The sequence below is a fragment of the Salmo trutta genome, chromosome 27 (genome assembly GCF_901001165.1).
Source record: "Salmo trutta chromosome 27, fSalTru1.1, whole genome shotgun sequence".
Taxonomy (NCBI): Eukaryota; Metazoa; Chordata; class Actinopteri; order Salmoniformes; family Salmonidae; genus Salmo; species Salmo trutta.
In genome coordinates, this window is record NC_042983.1 from 30,129,291 (window position 1) to 30,151,370 (window position 22,080).

At 40.8% G+C, this 22,080-nt stretch overlaps 1 protein-coding gene and 2 long non-coding RNA genes across 4 annotated transcripts; 1 reads left to right on the forward strand and 2 right to left on the reverse strand.

Moving 5' to 3' along the window:
- Positions 1 to 5,083: 5,083 nt before the first annotated feature.
- LOC115164869 (uncharacterized) lies at positions 5,084 to 6,926 on the reverse strand. Its single transcript, XR_003870003.1, has 2 exons — positions 6,436 to 6,926; positions 5,084 to 6,231 (listed from the first exon to the last, which is right to left on the reverse strand). It is a non-coding gene; the product is annotated as an uncharacterized LOC115164869 (long non-coding RNA).
- Positions 6,927 to 7,020: 94 nt separating this feature from the next.
- LOC115164870 (uncharacterized) lies at positions 7,021 to 8,411 on the reverse strand. Its single transcript, XR_003870004.1, has 2 exons — positions 7,537 to 8,411; positions 7,021 to 7,134 (listed from the first exon to the last, which is right to left on the reverse strand). It is a non-coding gene; the product is annotated as an uncharacterized LOC115164870 (long non-coding RNA).
- Positions 8,412 to 9,623: 1,212 nt separating this feature from the next.
- LOC115164872 (solute carrier family 2, facilitated glucose transporter member 11) lies at positions 9,624 to 18,698 on the forward strand. Of its 2 annotated transcripts, none has more exons than XM_029717747.1 (12): positions 9,624 to 9,901; positions 10,873 to 10,971; positions 11,859 to 12,019; positions 12,326 to 12,450; positions 12,612 to 12,741; positions 12,854 to 13,002; positions 13,576 to 13,763; positions 14,354 to 14,464; positions 17,130 to 17,231; positions 17,501 to 17,576; positions 17,846 to 17,973; positions 18,114 to 18,698. In XM_029717747.1, the coding sequence occupies exons 1-12, from the start codon at positions 9,863 to 9,865 to the stop codon at positions 18,309 to 18,311; spliced, it is 1,506 nt and encodes a 501-aa protein (XP_029573607.1). In that variant the 5' UTR covers positions 9,624 to 9,862; the 3' UTR covers positions 18,312 to 18,698. The 2 variants fall into 2 exon arrangements, with proteins under 2 accessions (XP_029573607.1, XP_029573606.1); XM_029717746.1 differs by lacking the exon at positions 9,624 to 9,901 and adding an exon at positions 9,919 to 10,357.
- The last annotated feature ends 3,382 nt before the right edge of the window (positions 18,699 to 22,080 follow it).

Below are 22,080 nucleotides of genomic sequence, written 5' to 3' on the forward strand. Positions count from 1 at the left end.
TAAGCCTCTGCACCAGTGAACAGTTTACCACGAAATGGTATTTATTCAAGTGTGAATTTTAAACGTGTGTGTTTTAAACCTCCCTTAACAAAACAGGTGGAAACTTATCAGAAACTGTGGTGGTTCTGAGGTAAATATGCTTCCCATAAGACTTATGGACAGGAGCACACAGAAGTATCATTAAGTTACAGGTGGGCAGACTTTTCTGCCACTGTGAAAACGACAATGGGTGTATAGGAAACAGGAATACAGTATAAACAGTGAAATATAGGCCCAATATAAAGCTGTGGAAATTAGACGGCAATCAATCTTACTATGATATTACTCACGCAAGAGAAAAATATAAATTGTGCCACAAAAAGACTGGAACTCCGGAAAGAATTTCCAACCACAGGGGAGGACCTACCTTTAAACTCCAGGAGTGGTCGGAAATGAGGGTAGAGATGGAGCGTGGCGTTTCCCTGTGAAAGATAAAAAGATGGTGAGAGAGGTGGTAGGAACAGACAGACAGTGTCTAGGTAAGTGTGGACTTGTTGTCAGAAAGATGTCTTCCTCCTTCTGTAGCCAGGCGAGGCGACACTCTTGATCTCAATGACAGGGGCTTTTCTGTGGCTCGCACATGGCTTTAAGCCCTTCCTGTATATAGCAGATAATCCTTCACTATAATTATATTATTCATCTTCATTTCTTTCACAGTAGTAGGGGAGGGAGGGATAGAAATAAGCTTTTTCCGAGCCTAATCATACTGCAGTTACACTTCTCTCTCTTGTCTCTGTGCTCTCTCGCTCTCCCCTCTCTCTATGTGCTCTCCCTCTCCCCCATCCCCTCTCTATTTCTCTCTGTGCAGCCCAGCTCCTCTGAGGAAGGAGCAGCATGCAGAGCGAGCTATCACCACTGTCAGTACTGTTATGTTAACACAGGCATGCAGGCATCACTTCAGCGAGTAAAAAACGTGGCCTCTCATCGCACTGTCTTGTACAACTATATGGAGTACAAATAATGTAGAGTAATATCAATATCAGCAAATCCCACAACATTGGTTGTGTAGATCCAGCTATATGCCTCAATTCCAAATGAGTAGAAAATATTTGAAAGTGTGATGTCCCTTTAATAACATCATAGCACCAAAGCTGTCAAGAAGATTTCCTGAATATGTACCAGTGGTTACTAACAACAGGCTGCAGTGATCATAGCAATGGCTATAATGAATTACATTCATGGAGCTTGTAACAATAAACCATTGGTAAGCAATCATTATTATAAACAAAGTTTATTATTATGCTATTCACCACTGGGTGAATACAAAAATCAGTTTTTCATAACATGGTTCAAATTCAAAAGTGCTTTGAGAGACGTTCAGAGCAGTGGTGGCGTGGTGCTATAAACGTTCCGTCAGTGACTCTCTTTTCCAGCTGTTTGTGATACATTTAAATCCCTGTGTATTGATGGCAACGCCTATTTTCTGAATATGTTCTTCCACATACCTGAAATGGCATCGATTGAAATTGGGTCAACAATGTACTCCAAATTGACATTAATTTCATCACCGGTGAAATCACATCAAACTTGCTAATATGAACGAATATTGATTTCAAATGTATAGGTGACCATATGAGATTCAAGATATCCTCCAAGGATACAGTGATAACCATGACAATGTCAGACAAAGAAAACGTGAAACAAAACAGAATCTTTCAATGTCATCCTGTATGTATTAAACACAAATACATTTACATTCTTAGGTAATTCATACCCTCAATCATTTGCTTGATGTATTTCCATTAGGAAATGTCTCAGATAATCACCTGATTGTTAGGCCACAATGTCAAGGCTAAAATCTTGTTGCACCTCCAATCCCTGTCCCTGCGATGTCATTTGTTTATTTATTTCCATCCATCCTTCCTTAATCTCACACCCGACTCAGCTCTTGATTGTGGCCTAGCCTGCTCTGGCCCTGAACAGCTATTGTGAAAGTAGAAATATCGGAGTTATTTTACCAATTAATAACGGAGCTCTTTCCAGCAGTGGTTCCCCATTATCATCACGATGATCTTTTTCCGTAGAAGAAGAAACCGGAGACCCAGGCGGCTCACTATCTTCACCAGTCCTGAACACACAAATACAGTGCCTTTGGAAAGTATTCAGACCCTTTGACTTTTTCCACATTTTGTTACGTTACAGCCTTATTCTAAAATGTATTACATTGTTTTTTCCCCTCATCAACCTACACACACAATACCACATAATGATAAAGCAAAAACAGGTTTAGAATTATTCTTTTTTTTTTAAAGATTATATTTACATAAGTATTCAGACCCTTTACTCAGTACTTTATTGAAGCACCTTTGGCAGCGATTACAGCATCGAATCTTCTTGGGTAAGATGCTACAAGCTTGGCACACCTGTATTTGGGGAGTTTCTTCCATTCTTCTCTGCAGATCCTCTCAAGCTCTGTCAGGTTGGATGGGGAGCGTTGCTACACAGCTATTTTCAGGTCTCTCCAGAGATGTTCGATCGGATTCAAGTCCGGGCTCTGGCTGGGCCACTCAAGGACATTCAGAGACTTGTCCCGAAGCCACTCCTGCGTTGTCTTGGCTGTGTGCTTAGGGTCGTTGTCCTGTTGGAAGGTGTACCTTCGCCCCAGTCTGAGGTTCTGAGCGCTCTGGAGCAGGTTTTCATCAAGGATCTCTCTGTACTTTGCTCCTTGTTCATCTTTGCCTCGATGCTAACTAGTCTACCAGTCCTTGCCACTGAAAAACATCCCTGCAGCATGATGCTGCCACCATCATGCTTCACCATAGGGATTGTGGCCAGGTTTCCTCCAGACATGACGCTTGGCATTCAGGCCAACAAGCAACGTTTGAAATATGTTCTACCCTCTTGTGGCTTTGAGTCAGTGACTCTTATCGCATCGTTTACCACTGTAAAATACCCTACCCCTGGGATGAATTTCAGTGTTTGGGGAGAGTGACATATCACTGGATAGTGACAGAAAACGCTTGTTGATCTGAGTAGAATATTCAAGCAAGGGTAACACTTTGTTTGACGTAAGCAGAAACGTTCAAATGAATGGCTACTTTGTTGCACAGCAGACATGACCAATATGCACAGCTGTTTGTTAATGGATCATATATTTGTGCAGCAACAGCTTGCTATCTTTACGTTTTCGCTGTCAATATATAAATTGTGGCATTCTCACAAGATTCATTCACTGGGTGTGGTCATCACGGATTCCAGGGGGTTTGCCACCTAACGGGGCTTTCTGCTTATGACAGCAGTTGATATACATTCTACCAGCTTCAAATCTGGGGGAACAGTTATAGTGTTGCACTGGGTCTCTGATTTGCCTCCACTTATTGCTTCTTATGACTTGAACTACAGCTCAAAAGAACAAGAAGGCCTACTGTGTGTCAGACTAGCCTGATGACTCTTTCGCTGCTATCTTGTTCAATAGTGTGTGATTGCAGCCCGCAATTCAGGGCATTCCTGCATGTAGCAAACAGTGTCCTTCGCTGCTATGTCCGCGCCTGCTACGTATCGGAGTCCTCCTAGCTACCTAACAAGTTAGCACACAGTGTCCTTCGCTCCCGCCTGCCGAACACCTGCCCTCACTGTCGTTAACAGAACTGAGGGAAAACTGTGCCCGACATGCGGAGGCAAAGGATACTGTCTACCAGTGTCTTAGCTATTGCTAGCTAGCTACCTATCTGCCTGCTGTGTAACTGAGTCCTAGCTAGCTAGCACCCAGTGTCCTTAACGCCTGCTCAACACCTACAACACTGGCCCTCGTCGTCGTTAACAGAACTGCGGGAAAACACTGCCCAACAAGCGGGGTCTACCGGTGTGCTAGCTAGCTAGCTACCTCTCCCGCCTGCTGTGTAACGGAGTCCTAGCTAACACACAGTGTCCTTCGTTCCCGCTTGCCAAACACCTACAGTGCCTTCAGAAAGTATTCAGTCCCCTTGACTTTTCCCATAACGAAAACAGGTTTTTAGGCAGCCTCAGAGAATAACATCGATCTATACACTGACTCGGTGAGTGAGTTTATAAGGAAGTGCATTGGAGATGTTGTACCCATTGTGACTATTGAAACCTACACTAACCAGAAACCGTGGATGGATGGCGGCATTTGGGCAAAACTAAAAGCGTGAACCATCGCATTTAACCATGGAAAGAGGACTGGGAATATGGCTGAATATAAACAGTGTAGTTATTCCCTCCGCAAGGCAATCAAACAAGCGAAATGTCGGTATAGGGACAAAGTGGAGTGGCAATTCAACGGCTCAGACACAAGACGTATGTGGCAGGGTCTACAGGAAATCACAGACTACAAAAAGAAAACCAGCCACGTCACGGACCCCGGCGTCTTGCTTCCAGACAAACTAAACACCTTCTTTGTCCGTGGCCGAAGTGAGTAAGACATTTAAACGTGTTAACCCACGCAAGGCTGCTGGCCCAGACGGCATTCCTAGCCGTGTCCTCAGAGCATGTGCAGACCAGCTGGCTGGTGTGTTTACAGACATATTCAATCGCTCCCTATCCCAGTCTGCTGTCCCCACATGCTTCAAGATGGACATCACTGTTCCTGTACCCAAGAAGGCAAAGATAACTGAACTAAATGACTATCACCCCGTAGCACTCATTTCTGCCATCATGAAGTGCTTTGAGAGACTAGTTAAGGATCATATCACCTCAACCTTACCGGCCACCCTAGACCCACTTCAGTTTGCATACCGCCCCAACAGGTCCACAGACGATGCAATCGCCATCACACTGCCCTATCCCATCTGGACAAGAGGAATACCTATGTAAGAATGCTGTTTATTGTCTACAGCTCAGCATTTAACACCATAGTACCCTCCAAGCTCATCATTAAACTGGAGGCCCTGGGTCTCAAACCCGCCATGTGCAATTGGGTCTTGGACTTTCTGACAGGCCACCCCCAGGTGGTGAAGGTATGAATCAACATCTTCACTTCACATATACATTCATTTCAGTACATTTCATTGAGAAAATAAGGTATTATGTTGAATACAAAGTTAAGAAGCCAGAGCAAAATATAAAACAAAATTATTTCAATATATTGATCAACGGTTAATCAAATCAAGTTTATTTGTAGAGCACATTTTAAAACAAAGGGGAAACAGGGGAAGCAGGTCTACAAATCCTTTACTTTTAGTAGAAATACTCTGATAAAATACAGGTAAAATAGAGACTTATCAGATGCTGGTTAATTTTGGCTGTGGCTAGATTTCATTTCCCAGCCTGAATACAACTGAAGAAGTCTTGAACTCAAAAAAAGTATTTGCTATTAAATGTACTTAAGGATCAAACATAAAATTACATTTGAAGGTTTTGCAAACCTATCAGATGCTTAATCATTTTAATAAACTTAAACCTCCTCATCAGACTCCTCACTCTACCGCAATCAGCCTCTTTACACGGTCCATGAAGTCTGGCCTCCTGCTCCTAACAGAGTCCTGGTGCCACAGGATCACAGCTTTTATCGGATCATACTACCTGATCTCTGGAGAGGACAGCTGGACCATAAGGAGATCTGACTGTGTATCAGAATTTAGGTTGGACGGCAAATCGGTTTTCACCTGTTTCATGGTATTTAAACCTCTGTAACCTGCTGCTGCATCTCCTGACTCTGGCCAGTTGGTGAAGCTGACCAGCTTGGTGGCACACAGGACCCCTACACTGGTGTCCTGGAACCTGTCAGTCATACTCTCCACTAGCCTGTCAAGCATTTTGTCCTGTGATGTGACGAGGGTCTTGCTGTCACCTCTGGTCAGTGAAATTCACTCATATCTGTTGGCCATTGTGGCGTTCATCATGGACCCTTTCCTGATGATACAAGGTTCCTTTTACCATCCTTTCAGAATTTTCCTTTACATCACACTCTCACTCACACACTCTCTCCCTCTCTTAATGACGTAATCCTTTCTCTTAATTTTCTTAAGGTAAGTATTTATTATTGCAGCTTAAATAAACATACTTGGTTTTGTACTTCTTAAGTACTGCCTGTGTTGAGCAGAAGGAGCTGTGAGCTTCTGCTATGGTGATAGTGGACCTCTGCAGACAGGTGGACAGGTTGCTCAGGTGTGTTAGTGTGTCATGCAGGAAGCCCCAGAAGCGGATAACAACAGCCTCCCTTGCAGTACTGTCATTTTTCCTGGCCTTGGCCTGCTGGACACCTCAGACATTTTGGGCATCAGCAGATTGAATCTGAAATACATAAAGAACAAAAACATACAAATAGACAATTAATTGCTGTCCAAAAAATATATATTACATATGACACATTTTATTAGTGCATAAAGCATTGAAACATGATGTTACCAACTGTAACTGTGTTTGTTGTTATTTACTGGACATTACATATTGATGATGACTTTTGGAGTACTTAGCATAGCAATCTAGAGCCACTACCTGTTCCAGGTGCTGGACAAGCCCCTGGTAACCTCGCAGGAAGTGGTCCAGTGCATGCAATAGGTGTCCTACCCATCAGGTCCCGCCAATTCTGGTGGGCACCAGTGGTGTGTGCCCAAGAGGCTGGAAGCTGTTTACCAGGTTTGCCCTGTTCAGTGGACTGGTGTGGTAGAAGGTGTAGAGCCCACTGAGGAGGTCTTCTACTTTCTGAAACATCACGTTGGACCGGATGGCATCAGAAAAGGTCAGTTCAAGGTGGTGTGCCATACAGTGGATACTGATGATGTAGGCCCCGTCCCCCTTCAGCCGGCTGACATTCTTGGCTCCGGTCATCACAGCAGCTCCATCTGTTCCCAGAGCGACCAACTTGCTCCTCCACTCATCACACACTCCCTCCATGATGGCACTGATGGCGTTGCTTATGTGCCGCGTCTGCATTCTCCACCGACTTGACGCCAACAAACTTCGACTCGATCTTTCCCTTGTGACAGAATCTGACATAAACTAACTCCTCCTCTTTCACAGAACTGTCTGTGGAGCCATCTGACATGATGGAGAGAAATGTGGTGTTTTTCAGATTCTCTCTGATGTTGTTTCTCACCACCTCTGCATTATGGTGCATAAACTTTTTGGGCTGCTCCTCATTTGTATATGTTGATCCCACAGCGATTCCTTTTTTTCCATCCAAACTGCAAAAATCTAACATCAACTTAATTCAATAATAATTAAATATACAATCATGTTATCCAATATAGCTGGCAGGTGATTGTGCTAAATTAGCCTTCTACCCTTTGTTTGCTTGAGGATCAACACTATAAGGCTGGTAAAGTAAATTGTGTCACAATGCTTTAAAATGTAAACAGCATCTGGAGACAAACATTAAAATAAAATGTTACAGAGCCATAGGAAAGCATGGAGATCCATGTCGGCATCAGTAGGCCTATAATTTTATGGTATTTATACACTATTTTGAGGTGAACCAAAGCTTATCAAGAGCTGAGAAATAACCTACAATACTGGACCACGTCTGCTAAATACACTTGAAAAAACTTGCTACAAAAGTACTAGTCTAGCTACAAGAGTAACAACATTTTCACTTACTCGCACATCCATTCGAAGTCAGAAAGTGGTCTTGCCTTCTTGCCAATGGCATGTACAGTCCTAAACAGTATGTTCATCTTCGTGCTGGTCTGCTCTGACCTTGCCATTACCGCTGTCACGGAGGGTGTCAACAGGAGAGGCTCTGATTGACCCGGGACACAGACACGCAGGCAATATGACACTTACTGTGTCCATGGTCACGAATGTTCTCCAGCTTCATCGTTTTATTTTCCCATGACAAATAAGTCGTTTCTGCTTTTATCTTTAGCATACTGGCGACACACAGAACAACTCATCACCACAGCCTCAGCATCATACTGTAGCCAGCCTATTGAAACTCCTTTATCTCCAAACCTCCATTTCTAACAACTTTATTTTTTTATGTGATTCGTCCTCCTTTTCGTCCGTGGGTTTTCGTTTCAAAAGGTTGGCTTACTCCAGGTAAATGTCGCCACATAACTGCTATTTAATGAATGGTAGCTAGCAGGAGACCCGTGGCAAGTGAGCGATGTCAAGTAGTTGATGTCCGGTACGGTAAACAGGGCCACGAAACTAGGAGCAGTAGAGACGGTCTGTGGCTGGCAAACATCAGTAATTTCCTCCGAACCATCATGCCAGATATTTTATTACATTACTATTTTGGTACATTTACCAGCCTTCTGAGATTTACTCGCCAAACGGAAAATCTACCCGCATTTGGTGCTTGGCGGGTGTTAATTTGGGACCCTGGTTGACACATTTATACAATAAACCCTTTTCCCATAACGGTATCGAGCCAATTAAGACGGAATATCAACTTAACTTGTAAAAACTTGAGAAACAAAATTCGGTTTTCATCAAAAGAATACACCGAACAAAAAATATAAAACGCAACATGCAACAATTTCAAAGATTTTACTGAATTACAGTTCATATAAGGAAATCAGTCAATTGAAATAAATTCATTAGACCCTAATCTATGGATTTCACGTGAACGGAATACAGATATGCATCTGTTGGTCACAGACACCTTAAAAAAGGTAGGGGCGTGGTTCTAAGCAAACGCGCGTTGCTCGCGAGAGCAGTTTGGATGAAAGAAACTAATGTCCGTGGGCATGGAATAGCGTTTGGCTGGTGCAAGGAGTCTGGATTGCCAGGCAAATGTCTGACAGTAGTACCTATGACAGTCAGTATAGTATGAAGATAGGCAGACACTGCTTCTTCAATAAAAATCCCTGATAACGCTTGTAGGCGATGTCATGTTGTCTCGTCTCGCGCCGAACTGCATATGTTGCATAGTTGTTTTTGACGAAAATCAAAACTTGTTTATCACTTTCATGAGGTTGGAGTAATAACATGTTCAGCTACATAAAAGTTTGGCTCGAAACTAGGTTGTGCCTTTAGATTTCGAGAAAATGAACAACTAAGGAAAGAAAGTTTTGTTTATCTCTTTGACTTCTCTAACCCCAAACCCCGGCCGGGTATGCTTGGAATGCTTCGCAAACTTTCCCGGAAGTCTCGCGATGTTGCGCGTCGGTTTAGAAACTCTAGTAGCACGGTTTACAGTATTCATTTAGTAGGGTATACATTAAATAATATAAGTAACTTAATGCAAGGGTCTCTTTTGTCTACAAATTGGCTAAGAATTTAGACATTTTGATATTCCTATTCTAATGTTTGTGTAAACTTTCAAGGTTATTATAGGATAGAATGAAAGGTATCTAGTCCCCATTGGCTCAATATGCTAGTCAATACTGAATAAATATGTTTCAGTTTTTTCCCATTGTGAAAAGGTATTTAGAAATTGAAATGATTGATATTATAGCAAAAACATGTAGAGCCTATCTGGCAACAGTTAAATGACCATGCTGCTGACCAAGAAGAGGCTTATGAGCTTTGCTGGTCACTTGACTTCACAAACAATGAGGTCTTTATGATCAAAGAGGGAAATTGCCTCACTAATGAAAATGGGTGAAATCCCATATTTCCATATTATATTCTACCACTTATTTTTTTATAATTTTGTACATGGTTTTAGATCAAAATAATGGATAGTCAACCTCAGTGGAGAGTGCAATTTCTTAACTTGTTTCACATCAGCTTGAGGTAAATGTACTGCATAGGCCTACTGGTAGCACAGAGTAAAATAATGTTGATGTGTGCTGTCAGACGCCCTTGTGATAATTATACAGCCTAGGCTACAATGGAATCACACATTAGAACTGCTGTGTGCCCTTGGCTGTTACCAGGCCATAAAGAGCCTAGGTTTTTTAATCCATAACTAGGTTGCAGTTGCCTAACTTTCATTAATGGTGCCTATTGAATGTTCTGGCTCAATTAACCAAAAATGGATAGTAATGAAGAGTCTGCAGAATTAAAGAAAAGGGTAGGCAAAACAGATTTTCTTTATTTATTGATATAATGACAAATAAAAACAATTGCCTGTTTGATGACGATATCCACACAGAATGGATTATCTGTAACCGGTGTGTGAGAGAGGAATGCCTTTCACACAGTCACAATCAATGGTTGCTGTGTAAAGAGTGCAGAATTAACTTAGACTGTAATTCGATGTTATGCTCAGACGATGGGACACTGATTAAAACAACTGATCAATTGTATTATAATCAGTATATTTTCTGCGCATCCAACCACATTCTTGAAAGGCACTCTGCTTAAGGATGAGTACGCTAGAGCAAACTTTGCACATGTAAGATAAATGTATTTTGCTTGACAGCAAAATCTATACATTAAACAAAGTACAGGACTCAAAATGACTAAAAGAGATACGGAATATCAACCTTTGCTTGAAGGTATCACAGAAACAAAACAGAAAATTAAGGTACGTATAATAATACAATAACAATGTGTTATTACTATATTAGTAATAATAATGACAACAGTAATAACAGTAATGACAATTTATTATAATTACTACTATTATGATTACTATTATTATTATTATTACAATTGCTTGTAATGACAGTTTAAAAGTGAATTATAGGTTACATAAATGTATTATAATGCATATCAACTAAGCCCACTGTTTTAAGTGTCCTTCATCTGCAAATGGGGCCTGAAATGATTATTAACTTATTTTAAAAAACCTATAGTTTACTTCATTGTCTACACTTGGCTATTGTAATTAATAACCTTAGCTAAAATATAGGTGATCTGTACTTGTGCCTCATTTGAACTTCTGAAAGCTATCTAATAGTAAAATATGATAATGATTAGGCTGCTCTTGTTGAAGGTATCCTTTTTCTGTTCATAATGAATGTTGAAGAGTACTACTGCACAGATTCTGTAGATATTATGGAATGCTAATCCACCAATTATGTGTGTTATTGGTTTCAGTGTCCTAACACATCCCTTCTACTGGCAATTTGTGCAGCTTGCATCGGTGGAACCTTTCAATATGGTTATAATATTTCCATCATCAATTCCCCCACCAAGGTAACTCATTATTGTCAATATTTGTCTACTTAAATTGACTATACGTAGATAGCTAAAGAGGAGAGGTTTAGTTGTTATTGAACTGATGAGATGATGATGAGGACATTGGATAATAATTTGTATTTTTCCCTCATTGAACCATGCCTGTGTGTTCAGAAAACAGTCACATGCAACCCTGGTGACGATATTCCATTTCAATCTTAGGTCACACTACAAGGGAATCTTGACTAATCATTTGAGTAAAAAAAAATGGAATTCTACCATGTAATTTCAGTAGCCTTGTGTAACTGTTGTGTAACTGTTGTGTGGTTGGTACATTTCTCACACACATTCAGGGGCACAGATGTAGGATTTTAATTTGATCTATATGTTCACAACAAAATAATCCTGCATTAACAGGATTTGAACATTTAGCGCATAATGTTGCTTGATCGGTGGTTATGCTATTAGCTGCATTGCCAAAAGTAGGTTACATGAAAAGTACAATACTATTAATATAACTGTAGGTTTTCAATGAATTTATGTAAATCACAAAGCTCATCAGCATTTCCTGCGGTGCAGGAAGATTCTCAGCAACAAAACAGTGATCGAATTAAGATCTTACAACTGTATAATAATACTAAAATAATGCAAATTATGATTACATTCCAGCTGTGAGCAATGCCTTCTCTTTTCAAGGCAGTATTGAGTAAGGGATGCCTTCTCTTTTCAAGGCAGTATTGAGTAAGGGATGCCTTCTCTTTTCAAGGCAGTATTGAGTAAGGGATGCCTTCTCTTTTCAAGGCAGTATTGAGTAAGGGATGCCTTCTCTTTTCAAGGCAGTATTGAGTAAGGGATGCCTTCTCTTTTCAAGGCAGTATTGAGTAAGGGATGCCTTCTTTGTCCAGTCTGTGCAGAATTTCATCAACCAAACCTGGCTGGAGCGCTATGAAGAGAACATCTCAGAGCAATACCTCACTCTACTGTGGTCCAGCATCGTGTCCATTTTCACCATAGGTGGATTTATTGGAGCGACTATTGGTGGAACACTGGCAATTAGATTTGGGAGGTATAGAGAAGTGTTTTGTTAATAGTGGCTACTGGCTATAATTCCCATTTGGATATTTGTGTCAGTCTCCAATTTTACACATAGGCTATTATTACTATTTTAGCAATATCCATTTGACTGTATGTATTTTTTCTATCCGAACAAGGCACTTTCAATAAATGTTGTATTAATGGCAAATATTCTCTATACCCTGATGCAGACAGCTTGTCTGTTGAAACATTGGATATTAGGTTATTCAATTATTGCATCTGAGCTCCTAGAGTGTACGGCTCTCCTTTAATTTTTCAAATATTCTCTGTGTCACAGAAAAGGGACACTGATGATGAACAATGCATTTGCCTTACTGGCTGCTCTGTTGATGGGCCTGAGCTATCCCACTGGATTATTTGAACTGCTCATAATTGGACGATTTTTCACAGGAGTAAATGCGGGTAAATATGTCAGTTAGTTAGTCAAGTGAAGTGTTGACATCAGCAGTTTGCAGTCTTTATTTCTAAGATGAGTGTGTTGAAAAATATAGATGTATTGAAGGTTCCGTCTTGCCTGTAAGTCAATGTGCCGCACTTTGTTCTAACAATCTGCTGATTTGCAGGCATTGGCATATGCGTTCAGCCACTGTATCTGGGGGAAATCGCCCCAAGAGCACTTCGTGGCGCCATGGCGATGGGGACCTCTATTTTCATCACTGGGGGCATCCTTACTGGACAGGTGATTGGGCTTAAGTAAGTTAAGATCATCCTGGACTAAAGCCTACCTCGCAGAGTACTTTGAAATAAAGACTGTGTATAATGTCTTGTCTGAGTTACCACACTAAATGTGTCTATGATCCTGCAGTGAGCTCCTGGGTAAAGAAGAGTACTGGCCCATCCTACTCTCCACCACCTGTATCCCAGCGTTCCTGCAGCTCCTCATACTACCCTGGTTCCCAGAGAGCCCTCGCTACCTGCTGATCGACAGAGGGGATGACGTTGGATGTGGAACCGGTATGTTTCAATCACATGTAAAAATCCCTCTCACCTAGGAACTGACAACTTTGTCTTAAAAAAACATGAATCGTGCTTTACACTATTTTGACAGAAAATTTTTTGTTTCAGTGACAAAGTAGGAAGGAACAAAGTGTGCAAACCTATATCGTAACCTACAATCATTGATCTAAAAAAGAGAGCTGAGCTGTGTCACTCTCAGTCCCTGAACATTGATTTGACATGGTGCACAGGGTGGAAACTTTGGAGAGGGTGATCATTCCACCTTTATCTCAGATCAGAAGGGTCGGAACTCTGAAACATCAATTGCACAAATATTTCCCCTTGAGAGACATACTGGGTCAAGCATATGACTGCAGTAGATACTATAACAGAAGGTTACACTGCTAGGCAATGTCTCTAGTCACACAATCCTTGATTCTTAAAGAAATATTACTGTGTATCCCACTGTGTCTGATTTGGTTGGCTGGGTGAATGAGTGGATTCCTGTTTGTTATGAGTGTGAGGGATAACAAATTAGCCGTGGAGAGGAGAGGGACCATGTGAGCTGTGTCTTGTGTTCCTTGTGGACAGCGATGAAGCAACTCCACGGCACAGATAACTTTGACCGCGAGCGGGAGGACATGGAGAGGGAGAGGATCAGCGCTATGGGGATCAAACCCAAAAAGCCCTGGGAGCTGTTCATGGACCGCAGCCTCCGCTGGCAAGTCCTCACCATCATCGTGATCAACGCCGCCCAGCAGCTCAACGGCATCAACGCTGTACGTCAGCAGCAGACCAATTCACCACATGACCCTATGAGCCCTCAGGGCTGCAACGTTTCTCAGTATAAACTCAAGTCAGCTAAGATGAGAAGATGTTGGTTTAAATGTACAATATTCCATTCAGTTAGAACCCTTTTGGGTTTCATGTAGAACCCTTTCCACAGAGGGTTCTAGATGGAACCCCAAAAGGTTCTACCTAGTACCAAAATGGATTCTACAAAGGGTTCTCCTATGGGGACAGTCAAAGAACCATTTTAGGTTCTAGCACTTTTTTTTCTAAGAGTGTATGTATACCCTGTATAGTCAATATACTCTATAACAACTTGCATGTCCTGGAGGCTATATGAACTTAACGCGAGAGTTCTGTAAATGGAATATTGTACACAGAGGGTTCTACCTGGAACCAAAAAGGGTTCTAACTGGAACCGAAAAGGGTTCTCCTATGGAGACAGCCGAAGAACCCTTTTGAAAGCTTCTTTTTGTCAGAGTGTAGGGTATGGTATACACTATACAATATAGGGTATAGTATGAAGCCCCTGTGTTTAATTCGTTTTCTATAACTCTCTCTCGTTCTCTTGCTCTTGAAGATTTATTTCTATACAGATTATGTGTTTGAGGAGGCTGGAATTCCAGAGGTTAACATACCCTACGTAACTGTGGGCACAGGAGCCTGTGAATGCCTCACTGCCCTTACCTGTGTAAGTGTCAACTATTGCTCAGAGTACAGATACTTTATATCCAAGTATTTAGAAGCATGCATGGAGTATATTGCGTATTGTCACGCAACCCCATGCCTCTTTTCCACGACTGATCACAAATTGCATCATGCCATGGTGGTATTCCCACAATACTGTTCTCATAGAACATATTTATTCTATGATTTACAGTTCCGTGCAAAAGTATTCATACTCCTTGGATTTCTTCACATTTTATTGTGCTACAAAGTCGGATTCTAATGGATTTCATTGTAATTTTCTGTCAACAATCCACACAAAATACTATTTTTATTGTATTTTTTTAGACTAATAGAAATGAAATAACAAAAATATGGTCATTACATAACTACTCAGCTCCCTGAGTCAATACATGTTAAAAACACATTTGGCAGCGATCTGGATTGTGCAACATTTTCCCATTATTATTTTCATAATTATTCAAGCTCTGTCAAGATGTTGGGGATCATGGCTAGAAAGCAATTTTCAAGTCTTGCCATATATTTTCAAGCAGATTTAAGTCAAAACTGTAACTTGGCTACTCAGGAACATTACTGTCTTCTTGATAAGCTACTCCAGTGTATATTTGGCCTTTTGTTGGAGGTTATTGTCCTGCTGAAAGGTGAATTCCTCTCCCAGTGTCTGGTATAAAGCAGACTGAAGCAGGTTTTCCTCCAGGATTTTGCCTGTGCTTAGCAGCATCCTCTTTTCGACAACCGTGACACAAATTTTACTCCTGAACTAATTTAGGTTTGCCTGAACAAAGGGGCTGAATACTTATGCAGTGACTATACTTTAGTTATACCATTTTTATTAACCTTAGTTAAAGATTTTTCCCACTTTGACATTACAGATTATTTTGAGTAGATTCAATTTAATTCAATTTTAATTCCACTTTTAACACAATAAAATGTGAAGAAATCCAAGGGTTATGAATACATTTGCGAGGCACTGAACGTTACTATTCATCTGATGGATTAACATACAGTTCATTCAGAAAGTATTCAGACCCCTTCACTTTTTCCACATTTTGTTACATTACCGCCTTAATTCCAAAACTGATGAAATAAAAAATTTTCCTCATCAATCTACACACAATATCACAATGACAAAGCCAAAAAAACTGAAATACCTTATTTACATAAGTATTCAGAGCCTATGCTACGAGACGCAAAATTGAGCTCAGTTGTGTCCTGTTTCCATTGATCATCCTTGAGATGTTTCTAAAACTTGATTGGAGTCCACCTGTGGTAAATTCAATTGATTGGACATGATTTGGAAAGGAAGACACCTGTCAATATAAGGTCCCACAGTTGACCGTGCATGTCAGAGCAAAATCCAAGCCATGAGGTCGAAGGATTTGTCCTTAGAGCTCTGAGACAGGATTGTGTTGAGGCACAAATCTGGGGATGGGCACCAAAAAAAATTCTGCAGCATTGAAGGTCCCCAAGAACACAGTGGCCTCCATCATTCTTAAATGGAAGAACTTTGGAACCACCAAGACTCTTCTTAGAGCTGGCCGCCGAGCAATCGGCGGAGAACGGCCTTGGTCAGGGAGATGACTAAGAACCTGATGGTTACTCTGACAGAGCTCCAGAGTTCCTCTGTGGAGAGGAACCTTCCAGAAGGACAACCATCTCTGCAGCACTCCACCAATCAGTCCTTTATGGTAGAGTGGACAGACGGAAGCCACTCCTCAGTAAAAGGCACCTAAAGGAATCTCAGACCATGAGAAACAAGATTCTCTGGTCTGATGAAACCAAGATTGAACTCTTTGGCCTGAAAGCCAAGCGTCACGTCTGGTGGAAACCGGGCACCGCTCATCACCTGGCCAATACCATCCCTACGGTGAAGCATGGTGGTGGCAGAATCATGCTGTGGGGGTGTTTTTCAGCAGAAGGGACTGGGAGACTAGTCAGGATCAAGGGAAAGATGAACAAAGCAAAGTACAGAGAGATCCTTGAAAACATGCTCCAGAGGACCTTGGAAGAGGAACCTTTGCCACAGTCTGACAGGACAATGTCCCTAAGCACACAGCCAAGAAAACGCCAGAGTGGCTTTGGGACAAGTCTCTGAATATCCTTGAGTGGCCCAGCCAGAGCCCGGACTTGAACCCGATTGAACATCTCTGGAGAGACCTGAAAATAGCTGTGCAGCAACGCTCCCCATCCAATCTGACAGAGTTTGAGAGGATCTGCAGAGAATAATGGAAGAAACTCTCCAAATACAGGTGTGCCAAGCTTGTAGCATCTTACCCAAGTAGACTTGAGGCTGTAATCGCTGCCAAATATGCTTCAACAAAGTACTGCGTAGAGTGTCTGAATACTTATGGTAAATGTGATATTTCCGTTTTTTAAATTATTTTTATACTTTTGCAAAAATGTCTGTTTTTGCTTTGTCATTATGGGGTATTGTGTGTAGATTGAGGGGGAAATAACAATTTAATTAATTTTAGAATAAGGCTATAACATAACAAAATGTGGAAAAGTGAAGGTGTCTGAATATTTTCCGAATGCACTGTATTTAATGAAGATACCAGTGGTGTGATACTAGGTGTGACTGGAAACGTGTTAATTAGGTTGTTCAACTAAGATCATATTTCTCCACGGCTTGTCTGCTGGTATGTCATGTGAGATGCTGTGTCTTTCAGGGCATGCTGATCGAATCTCTGGGACGAAAAGTGCTTATCATCGGAGGGTACACCCTTATGGCTTTCTGGTGTATTTGCTTCACTCTGACCCTCACCTTCCAAGTAAAGCATCTTTGATCTAACAATTCCATTTTGTGTGAATGTTTTAATCAGAAAAAGATACATGTATTGCACTTATGCATTTTTAAATGTGACTTGCTAGTTTCTGTAATGTCAGCAATAGTATGTTTCTATACCCTTGTGTGTTACCATAAAAATAATGATATAAAATAAATCACGTTGGTGTTGCCAACCCTGAATGTGGCTTAGGTGGCCACTTTGGGAACATTAGTTTGCTTATGATTTTATTGTTGTTCTTTCCTTGAACACAGGGAGCAGGCCCATGGATACCTTATCTTAGTATGGGATGCGTCTTTGCTTTCATACTGAGCTTTGGCATGGGACCAGGTAACCGACAGAACTTACATATAACTAATCTATGCCAGTATGGTGTGATCTCGCTGCAATATTATTTATAATCTGATTATAAATCCATTTAAAACTAACACTTTAGCTCAGGTTTTAGGTCAATTCAGGAAGCACACTGAAATTCTAATTATTGTCAATGCTTTTCAATTAGAACATTTTGAATTGAAATTTGGTTTACTTTCTGAATTGACTGGAATTGAAATGGAATTGACCCCAACCCTGCTATACCTTCACTTTGTCCTTTGCAGGTGGTGTGACAAACATCTTGATCACAGAGTTATTCACACAAACCACACGGCCTGCTGCGTACATGATCGGAGGGTCCGTGAACTGGCTCAGCTTCTTCTTCATTGGCATGGCGTTTCCATTTATTGTGGTAGGTTCCAACTGTTTCGTGATACTTAACCTTTAAAATAAGGTGGTTACTGTTAGGTTATACGACTGATATGGAATTAGGATATGGTTGTTTTGGGAGCTGGCTTTAGATGGATTTGGTCTGCTCTTCTACCCACACAGACTAAGTTGCAGCAGTATTGTTTCCTGGTGTTCTTGGTTGTTTGTGTCTTGGTGGCTGTATACATATTCCTGGTAGTCCCCGAGACGAAGAACAAAACCTTCCTGGAGATCCAAATAGAGTTCCAGTCTGGAGAAAAGAGGAAGGCTTCCAAAGCTGACCACAGCCCAAGGACAACAATGTTGTCAACCCCTCTGTGAAACACAGCTCCAGTGTTTGCTACCACACTATGAATATCTCCCTGTCATGGATTTTTTTTTAAAGTTCCAGAATGTTCATTCTTTGTCAGGGATCGTGATTTTGAAGAGTAGACATTATGATAACTGGAACACAGGAAACAACATTTGGTGCTGTTAATGTTACTGTTAAGTCCAGATCCGCAACATATTGGATCCATTTTTACAAATATATAGGTTATAAACACTAATTATTTAAGGCTCAGTAGTTTAACATACTGGTCATATGGTATTAGCTGCTCAGGATTACATTAAGAATTTTACTGGAAAATGTGTTCACATTTGATTTATATCTGTATCTGCCAACATCTGTCAATGAACCTTTTGAATGAATAAAATACATAAAAATGACTATCCTCCAAGTCCTTATTTCCAATTAAATCTGTCCACAACATGTCAGTCTCCTAAATGAACACATGGAGAGAGGCTTACAAGTTTGCAGCCCACTTTATATATGAGGCAGTCTATGATTTCCGAATTTACTGGACCATACCATACTCCCAACCAAATAATCTCCAAACAAACCAGCACTCAGTTCAATGTTTTTGTGCTTACACACTTACAGCATCATATTGTAGTGTAGTCATAATGTGTTACTTTACTTACTTTTTAGTTACTCAACATTTAATTTGAGGTTGGATTACTGAGATTAAAATCAACAGAATCACAGCCATATGGCCAGGCCAGGGCATGTGATAATGAGGCTGTCTAGAAACTGAACAAAGGAATCATTCATGGTGTAACGGTCGTCGTATATACTGGACCAAGGCGCAGCGGGTTGAGTGCTCATTTTATCTTTTATTGAACACGTAACAAAACAAAACAAGAAAACGTACGAACGAACAGTATTGCAGGCTAACACAGCAGTGCAAAAACAACTTCCCACAAAGGGACAGGTGAAACAGGGCTACCTAAGTATGACTCTCAATCAGCAACAACGATGTTCCTGATTGAGAGCCATACCAGGCCAACACAAAGAAATACACAACATAGAAAACCATAGAAATACAAAACAAGAACATTACCCCAGAACACATAAATCAAACACCCCTCTTACATAAATACATATACCATTAAACAAATACCCCCTGCCACGTCCTGACCAAACTACAATAAACAATAACCCCTTATACTGGTCAGGACGTGACACATGGTCAATAGGGCAAAAAATGCCATTGCAGCATTATAATATAATACAAGTGGTAATATTGAAATATAATAAAGAAATTAGCTAATGACAAAGTGAAAAAATGTTTTTAGAAATGTTTGCAAATATCTCCTTTACATAAGTATTCACACCCCTGAGTCAATACATTGTAGAAGCACCTTTGGCAGCGATGACAGCTGTGAGTCTTTCTGGGTAAGTCTAAGTAGCTTTCCACATCTGGATTGTGCAACATTTGCCCATTATTCTTAAAATAATTCTTCAAGATCTGTCAAATTGGTTGTTGATCATTGCTAGACAACAATTTGCAGGTCTTGCCATAGATTTTGAAGTAGATTTAAGTCAAAACTGTCTACCTTCTTGGTAAGCAACTTGTGTAGATTTGGCCTTGTGTTTTAGGTCAGTGGTTCCCAAACTGTGAGGCAAGGGGGAGCGCTCCAACTGGCGCACTCAGTCCGGCTTTCAACTTACTAATAGAATGTAATAATAATAGAATGCACAAGGTACAATTGCGAAATTGGTTAGTGCAAACCTGCAAAATATTTTGCAAAACTGTTTGAACAGTTTGTGTCACGAACAGTGCTTGTGCCCATAGAACTAGACGTGGCGTGCGCACAAGGGGAGCGCGGGATGTTCCCCAATGCTGGAAGGGGGGCCTGAGTGAAAAAGTTTACGAACCCCTGTTTTAGGTTATTGTCCTGCTGAAAGGTGAATTCATCTCCCAGTGTCTGGTGGAAAGCAGAATGAACCAAGTTTTCCTCTAGGATTTTGTGGTTTATTTTTATCATAAAAAACTCTCCAGTCCTTGACAATTACAAGCATGCCCATAACATGATGCAGCCACCACTATGATTGAAATTATGGAGAGTGGTACTCAGTAATGTGTTTTATTGGATTTGCCACAAATATAACATTTTGTATTCAGGACAAAAAGTGAATTGCTTTGCCACAATTTATGCAGTATTACTTTAGTGCCTTGTTGCAAACAGAATGCATGTTTTGGAATATTTATATTCTGTACAGGCTTCCTTCTTTTCACTCTGTCAATTAGGTTAGTATTGTGGAGTAACTACAACATTGTTGATCTATCCTCAGTTTTCTCCTATCACAGCCATTAGGCATCCTTCACTCATGCTGCCAAACATACCCTCGTAAAACTGACTATCCTACCGATCCTTGACTTCGGTGATGTAATTTACAAAATAGCCTCCAACACTCTACTCAGCAAATTGGATGTAGTCTATCACAGTATCATCAGTTTTGTCACCAAAGCCCCATATACTACCCACCACTGCGACCTGTATGCTCTCGTTGGCTGGCCCTCGCTACATATTCGTCGCCAAACACACTGGCTCCAGGTCATCTATAAGTCTTTGCTAGGTAAAGCCCCACCTTATCTCAGCTCACTGGTCACCATAGCAGCACACACCCGTAGCACGCGCTCCAGAAGGTATATTTCACTGGTCTTCCCCAAAGCCAAGTCCCCCTTTGGCCACCTTTCCTCCCAGTTCTCTGCCAATGACTGGAACGAATTGCAAAAAAAATAAAAAAAATCACTGAAGCTGGAGTCATATCTCCTGCACTAACTTTAAGCATCAGCTGTCAGAGCAGCATACCGATCATTGCACCTGTACACAGCCCATCTGTAAATAACACACCCAACTACCTCATCCCCATATTGTTATTTTTTTGTTGTTGCTCCTTTGCACCCCAGTATCTCTACTTGCACATTCATCTTCTGCACATCTATTACTCCAGTGTTTAATTGATCATTTGTAATTACTTCGCCCCTATGGCCTATTTATTGCCTTACCTCCCTAATCTTACTACATTTGCACACACTGTATATAGATTTTTCTATTGTGTTATTGACTGTACGTTTGTTTATCCCATGTGTAACTGTGTTGTTTGTCACACTGCTTTGCTTTATCTTGGCCAGGTCGCAGTTGTAAATGAGAACTTGTTCTCAACTGGCCTACCTGGTTAAATAAAGGTTAAATAAATAAAATAAAAACACTAACTGTTTTAAAGACCCCATTGGCCTCATTGTGAAATCCCTGAGCGGATTCCTTCCTCTCCGGCAACTGAGTTCAGAAGGAGGACTGCATCTTTGATGTGTCAGGGTGGTTTAATACATCATCCACAGCATAATTATTAACTTGACCATGCTTAAAGATATATTCAATGTCTGATTTCTTATGAGGCGTTTGAAATATTCCCTGGTCTTTGTAGTTGAAACTGTGCTTGAAATTCAATACTTGACTAAGGGATAGATGTATGTATGGGGGACAGAGGAAGGGGTAGTCATCATGTCAACCCCTATTATTTCACATAGAGTAAGTCCATATAACTTACGTGATTTGTTAAGACAAATTTTACTTCTGGTCTAATTTAGGCTTGCCTAAATAAAGGTGGTGAATACTTATGCAAATACTATACTTTAGTTATTTAAAGGTGCAATATGCAGAAATCACTCCCCTATTTCCTGGTTGCTAAAATTCAAATATACTGCTCAAAAAAATAAAGGGAACACTTAAACAACACATCCTAGATCGGAATGAAAGAAAT